Genomic DNA, 6,980 nt, shown 5'->3' with positions numbered 1-6,980 from the left:
TTTGAAACGGGGGTGAAAACAAGCGAGGCAGCGATAATGACCCGGCCTCTAATAACGCCGTTTACAGAGCGTAACGTCGGATCAAACGCCGCATGTCGCATCAGGAACATCAGCTCCGGCTGCTGCCGCCTCTTTCATTTCTCCTGAAACACAACTGAGCCACTTTGGCTGAGCGCCTTAAACGCCCCCCCCCCCCCCCCCCCCCCCCCCCCCGGGGGGGCGGGGGACCACCAACGCTTTCAGCCTCGCTGCCACAACAAAACAGAGGCACAAAGCTGCAGGGCTTTGCAGCGGCGCTTTAATGTGGCGGGTCAGAGCGGCCCGCCGCCGGCCCCAGAATACAGTAACGACCCGCCGGGGGGGGGGGGGGGGGGGGGGGCATCCCGCTGGGAGATTAGGATTATTTTCACTAAGGGACAACAAAGACACAAAGTTGCTCAGAAATCTGGAAACTTTCCATCCATGAAAATCAGCTTCAGACACGAATCAACGAGTTTCTGATCTGCAGCTTTTATTCCATCAAGTTCCTCAGAAACGCTCAGAGTCACACACAGAACTGACCACGGGCTGGTTCTGGTTCTGGTTCTGGTTCTGAAGGCTCCTGGGTTTATGGTTTACAGGCAATCTAAACGTTCCCTCAGTCAGGCCCGACGAGGCAACATGAGGAGCTCCAGAACCTGAACAGAACCAGCACCAGCCTCACAGAACCTCCTCCTGACTTCAGAACCAGTCTGCTGCCAGCAGCTCCGGGTCCCGTCAGGCCGGTTCTTCCCCCTCTGAGCGGGTCAGAACCAGCAGCTCTGGGTCCCGTCAGGCCGGTTCTTCCCCCTCTGAGCGGGTCAGAACCAGCAGGTCTGGGTCCCGTCAGGCCGGTTCTTCCCCCTCTGAGCGGGTCAGAACCAGCAGCTCTGGGTCCCGTCAGGCCGGTCCTTCCCCCTCTGAGCGGGTCAGAACCAGCAGCTCGGGGAAACCGGTCCGCTGGTCCATCTCTCTGCTGAACTGCAGGTCCGCGGCCTCGCCCACCACCACCTCGGCCGTGGTGAACACCTCCAGGTCCCCGAGGACGTGGCCGCCGACGGTTCTGCCGTCCGGGTCCGACAGGCTGATGTGGAGGTGGGCGGTTCTGTTCAGCGTCCCGACCAGGGAGACGATCTCGAAGCGGCCGCTGAGGTGCAGCACCTGAGGGCAGAACCAGAGCAGAACCAGACCCGATGAGCCGAGGCCAGAGAGGAAGGAAGCTGGACTGACCCGTTTGGACCGCAGTTCCCACGGCGGTTCTGGTCCCGCACCTCGTTAGTATTTGTTGCCGTGGCGTTGGCCAGCCTCAGCGTTGCCCTGGTAACGCTGCCCACGCAGGTGATGATGAACGGCGCCCGCAGGCGCCGCTCCTCCACCAACGCCTGCAGACCGGCCAGCAGCTCCTGACCCGGACCGAACCGGACCGCATGGACCTGCAGCGCCGACCCGGCTGCCGCCTGGAGACCAGAAAGCAGTCCTTCAGTCCTCAGAGCTTTCAGCTTTTATTTTAGCTTTAAACATTTCTGCTAAAATAGTTCAGTGACAAAATGAAATGATGAGATCACTGTGGCCGTTTTTTATTTACTGAAGAAAACATTTATTTATAATGTTCATTTTCTTTATAAATCAGATCATTTTTGTAAAAACCGACAAAACAAAAAGCTGAAATGAAACATGAGTCACATTTACGCAATAAATATTTCTGATAGGATGAATTATTATCTTAAATAGTAAAGGCTCTAAAACGTGAAATCACTTTTTGAAATATAACATTTGAATTTATATATAATAATAATAATAATAATAATAATAATAATAATAATAATAATAATAATAATAATTATTATTATTATTATTATTATATCATCATCTTATTTTTATTATTATAATCATTTAGTATAATCAGTTTTACTCTGTTATGTTCAGGAATTTGTTTCTTTCTAATTAAAATAAAAATATTTTGGATTCTTTTTCCATTTTCTTTCACATTCCACAAAGATAATTTTCTGTGCTCCAGACGATCAGAACCTTTTACATAAAACAAAAGGAATCAGAACCCGGCCAGACTGAGAATCAGAACATGTTAACGGTTCTGAGGACAATGGACCCAGTGATGCGGTTCTGCTGGCTTTATTCTGTGTGTGGCCCGTTCAGATCGCTAACAGGATCACGCAGCCTGAGCAAACAGCAGGTCGACCTTTGACCCTGCGGGGGGGCATAATGGCGCTGCTGCAGGTTCCTGTAGAGCTTTAGGGGAGCAGCTGGACGAGGAGCACCGGTTATCTATCTGAGGCTGCGGCTTTAGAACAGAGCCGGTTCTGGAGTCCAGACCGTTAATCTGGTACCTCTGGACCAGGAAGAAATATTTTTGAAACAAACAAGATTCATTTATTGATACATTATTTAATTATTCTTTATTTTATTTTCTATCCATGGATTATTCAAATAAAAACATTAAATGTGTTGATTTTATGTATTTAACTGTATGGTAATTTTTCCCTTATTTAATTTATTCATAAACTCATTAATTAAGTGGAACATCATTTCATTTTCACTACATAAAGATATAGTTATACAGTATTTTTTAATATATACATTTTTTTTACATTATTATATATTTTTATTTATCAAGTACATTTTTATCTTTATTAAAATAAATAATTTCATCAAATATATTTGCTCTATTTTAACATTACAATTTCATTTAATCAATTATTTATTAATAAATTTGTTCAATCAAAAAAATCACATTTAATTTGTTCACTTATTTAAAAAGCTTAATTTTTGTTAAGTTTAATGTTCTGATATGTTCTGATAAAAAAGTAATGTTTTTTTTCCTTCAATTATATTTTAGATTTTGCTGTATTTAACAGAATTAATTAGTTTATTCCTCAGTTCATCAATACATTCAGTTATAATGTATTTAATTTTTCTTTATTGCATTTTTTCTTCAGTTCTTTACTGAACATTTTATTAGAATTTATTTATAACATGAGCTCATCTCAGCCGGTCCTTGTTTAACGGGTCCAGACGTCAGAGGAACCAGAGTCGTGGTTTTTCAGGTTCCACAGGAACGGAAAATTAATCATTTACAAATAAAGCCGCTGTTCAATCAGGATAGTTTGGGCCGAGGTTCAACGTCTTCCTGCAGCTAGAACCTTCCGCTCTGGATAGAACCCAGTTCCTGCAGCTAGAACATGTTCCTGCTGGCAGAACCTTCTCCTGCAGCTAGAACATGTTCCTGCTGGCAGAACCTTCTCCTGCAGCTAGAACATGTTCCTGCTGGCGGAACCTTCTCCTGCAGCTAGAACACGTTCCTGTTTGCAGAACCTTCTCCTGCTGGCGGAACCGTGTGGTTTTCAGCCTCGGGCTTCAGCTCCTCAGCAGTGAAGGCGCTGCTCTGCAGCTGCTCTGCAGGAAGTGGAGCTCAGTGACCAGGCAGCAGAGAACGGATCGTTCTCGGAGTTGTTCTCTGTTTGGAACCTGAAGGAGATTCTTATTCTACAATCAGAACATAAAGAAGGTCCAACTCACCATCTTGCTGCAGCCAAAGGATCAAACTCCACAGGAGCGCACTGAGCATGCTCACAACACGCGCTACGCTCCAACTTTTTTCCCTGTTCTCATAAAACTTTATTTACAACAGCTGAACGTGATCACAGGCCAGGAACGCCACAGCTCTCTGATAAATTACAGTTAAATATCAGCCAGAGTGTTAATATTTAAGAAATAATAGCAGCAATGTAAATGCAATACAAGAAAGAGTTTTGGTTGGTAACAAACCTCATTAATTAAATGTATTATTGGTTTTCCTTAGAGAGGAAACGTTTTGACCAATCTGGATGATCTGAATTAATTTTACGTTTTAAAGAGCCTTGAGATGACGTGTAGTGAATTGGCACTATATAAATAAAATTTAATTAAAAACTTAATTGAATTATTGCGCTGTTGTTTATAAATGCTCCATAATTTTCCTGAATTACCGTTAAAAGTTGATAAACGTGATCTTTGAATAAAGAATAAAAACGCATCGTTGATCCGAACATTATTGTTGGAATATTTTTGGGATTTTCCTGGATGAAAGGTTACTTTCTGTCCATAAAACATCTCAAACACCTTTTATGTTTAGATTTAATCCCTGCCTTTTTTAAACAATTTAAATCAGGTTTTTATAATCTCTATTGAAAGGTTTTATTTCCGGTGTTTGACTGCCACCTGCTGGCGGAGAGGGAGCAGTGCAACATCAAAACCCCACCACACATTGTTGGATCAAACGCATCAATGATCAGTTTATTTCTGTAGCAGTTTTCATAAAACATTTTACAACAGTTTAAACAATCACCACATAAATCATTTATATTTAATTTAGTTAATTGATAAAAATGAAAAACTCTCAGAAATGAACATAAAAATTATGAATTTAGGCCAGACTCAGCCTTTTAGTCCAAACAGCCATCCATGCTCAGGACTACAATTGTCTACTGACGCAAAAACATCTTTACTATTGGCAAAAATGTATATCGTATTGAGTTTTATAAATATTTACAATGTAAAATGTTGTTTAATTTGGGGATGAACACTTTTATTTTAATTTAAGGCAAAGAAAACAGTCTTTTGTTCTGTTTTGCAAAGTAAAATAAAATAAAAGGACACCATGGGCTGGCTAAGAACGTAAAAGCACATAGTTTGCACCACGGAACCACATGTAGCTCTGGATCCACGGGCTGCAGACCCCAGAACTAAAGTAAACACACATCCTAGTGGCCCACCTTTCAACAGCATGGAGGTAAAAACCAGGACAGGTTTTCCTCTTCTGCAAAGCTGCAGCAGATCAAACACCGAAGAATAGAAAGGATTAAACTGATTTTGTGTAGAGATAAGTAAATGGCACTTATATAAAATAAAATAGAATAGAAACATCCTTTTTGTCCCTTGTGGGTAGATTCTGGCGTTCCCCCACAAGGGTAAAAAGATTAGCACAAAATGTCTGAATAAGCGACTGCACAGTAAGGCAAAAATATATTATTCCTTATTATTAGAAGGAAGTACACTAGAAAGCAGGGTTAAATAGATGAAACTCTATTCTTCTTTGGACTTGGTTAAAAAACAAGCTAAATAATTATTTAAATAAATAGAAAGATAATTTGCTTCCAGCAGTCCAGCCCGGACTGAGAAATCAAACAACCTGTAAATCCTTTCAGTCAGTTTCAGTTCATCGGCTACATTTTAGTACAAATTTAGAGACGGACCACGACCCTGAAAGGCAGAACTCAGGGTCAGACTGCCCCCACCACCTGCTACCTCACATTACTCTGTTTTTATCAGCGTGGCTGAAAAGGGCTTCCGTAGAGCAGGGAGTCAGACTCATTTCTATATGGGGCCACTTTGGCATCATAAAGTCATTTAAAGGGCCGGTTGCTCCTGCATAGATGATCATTTTGATTTCATAATTTCATTTCAGTTCACATAGAAGAATAAAAAAAAGGCACAGTAACATAAATGTAGCACTTTAGGCCCAGTTTATACAGTTCACATGCAAATAAAGTTAATATTGGGGTGAGTTACACTTTAAACTCATCATTCTGCATCACTTCTTCTCTTTCTGCACATTTCTGGCATGTTTTAATGTGTTGTGGAAAACTGACATCTAATGGCAGGATGCTGTTACTACACATTTAAAAAAATCTAATTTCTCTCCAGGAGGCAGTTTTAGCCACTTTATACAATTTAAAAGGATTTATGCCTCTATGACATGATCTGCTTTATTGGCTCTTGTAGACCGAATAAATTGCCTTGACGTGCCGGATTCGGCCCGCGGGCCTCGGGTTTGAAACATGCTGTAGAGAATCATGTGTGCTGACAGCTGAGGTCAGAAGAATATTATCAATTCTTCTGATTTGCGGGTTTTTGGACTGCAGGAATCAATCGGTTCTCTCAGACAGAACCGGGGGATCCAGCCGGGATTCAGAGCTCCATTTGAAATAAGAAAGATGATTCAGCTGTGGAACTGATGAAGGATCCGCAGATGAACCGGGAGGCAGAACCCATGGAAAACAGGTTTTAGACAGAAAAGGAGATTCAGCAAATATTAAGCTTTTCATTAGAAATCAGGCTGATGTCCAGACCTCTGCCTCTAGATGGCGCTGCAGGTTGGAGAATGGACCGTGCAGGGTGGGATCAGGGTTCTCCTGGTGAACAGAGGGAAACAGGGATCAGGGTTCTCCTCACTTTGTTTCTGGTTCGGATCATTAATTAGATTCATTAATTGAAGTAGCTTGGATGGAAACTGTGCAGACTGACAGGAATTCACTAAGTTCTGCTCAGATCCTGGAACCGGGAACTGGACTGGACTCACAACTCCGTTCCCAGGACTCCATGTGCTGCAGAGGTCTGAGTCCTGAGGACCAGCTTTGATTCCACGTTCTGCTGAGGGAACCTGCCAGAACTGGAAGAGGAAGAAAACAGAAAACTGTTAAGAAATCATCTTCAGAACCCCATGTTTGTTTGGAACGTTGCCAACATGTCTGGCTTTGCTGAGGAGTTTCAGCCCACCCAAAACTAAACGGCTGCTTTGCACCTGCCACGCTTTTTGTGGGTCTCTGGTTCAAACACCTAAAACATTCATTAAACAAACACAAGGAGGAGAGACAACAGGAAAGTTAGTTTTCATCTTGCAAGGAGAGCGAGCGGAGATGCTTAATTACAGATCTCCTACTCGCTCTAAAGCAACTCCTCTCTTTTTATTATCCAGAGGAATCCCTGGTTCCATTGTCAAGCTGAGGGTTAGCGAGAAGCAAAACAGTCTGAGACCTTCCAGGTAAAACCAAGCAGGCTGAACAGAGTTCATAACAGTTTCAGACATATTTAGAAAAACAACTTCTGCAACGATAAGAGAGAGAAATCAATACACATATATAGTAAAATAAAATGGTAACCACTGGACTATACATTAGAGCAAATAT

At 42.3% G+C, this 6,980-nt stretch overlaps 1 protein-coding gene across 3 annotated transcripts; it reads right to left on the bottom strand.

Annotated features, from left to right (window-relative positions):
• Positions 1-490: 490 nt before the first annotated feature.
• On the bottom strand, positions 491-3,670 carry LOC105934403 (bifunctional protein GlmU). 3 transcript variants are annotated; one of them, XR_004928983.1, is made up of 5 exons: positions 3,553-3,670; positions 1,290-1,475; positions 955-1,179; positions 793-900; positions 491-738 (listed from the first exon to the last, which is right to left on the bottom strand). XR_004928983.1 is itself a non-coding variant. In XM_036130404.1 (4 exons), the coding sequence occupies exons 1-4, from the start codon at positions 3,553-3,555 to the stop codon at positions 865-867; spliced, it is 450 nt and encodes a 149-aa protein (XP_035986297.1). In that variant the 5' UTR covers positions 3,556-3,670; the 3' UTR covers positions 491-864. The 3 variants fall into 3 exon arrangements, 2 of the variants coding, with proteins under 2 accessions (XP_035986297.1, XP_035986296.1); XM_036130404.1 differs by having other exon boundaries at positions 491-892; positions 947-1,179; XM_036130403.1 differs by having other exon boundaries at positions 491-900.
• Between the last annotated feature and the right edge of the window lie 3,310 nt (positions 3,671-6,980).

This window comes from Fundulus heteroclitus, unplaced genomic scaffold (genome assembly GCF_011125445.2).
Source record: "Fundulus heteroclitus isolate FHET01 unplaced genomic scaffold, MU-UCD_Fhet_4.1 scaffold_36, whole genome shotgun sequence".
NCBI lineage: Eukaryota > Metazoa > Chordata > Actinopteri > Cyprinodontiformes > Fundulidae > Fundulus > Fundulus heteroclitus.
Note: the sequence above shows the minus strand (reverse complement) of the source record. Positions and strands in the feature narration are given on the sequence as shown.

Excerpts from the sequence above, each read along its gene's own strand:
- LOC105934403 (XM_036130404.1), bottom strand. Across the intron at positions 1,180-1,289 it reads CGGCAACAAATACTAACGAG|GTGCTGCACCTCAGCGGCCG; the intron begins GTGCGGGACCAG and ends TTCTGCCCTCAG. Across the intron at positions 893-946 it reads CCCGAGCTGCTGGTTCTGAC|CCGCTCAGAGGGGGAAGAAC; the intron begins CCGCTCAGAGGG and ends GCTGGTTCTGAC.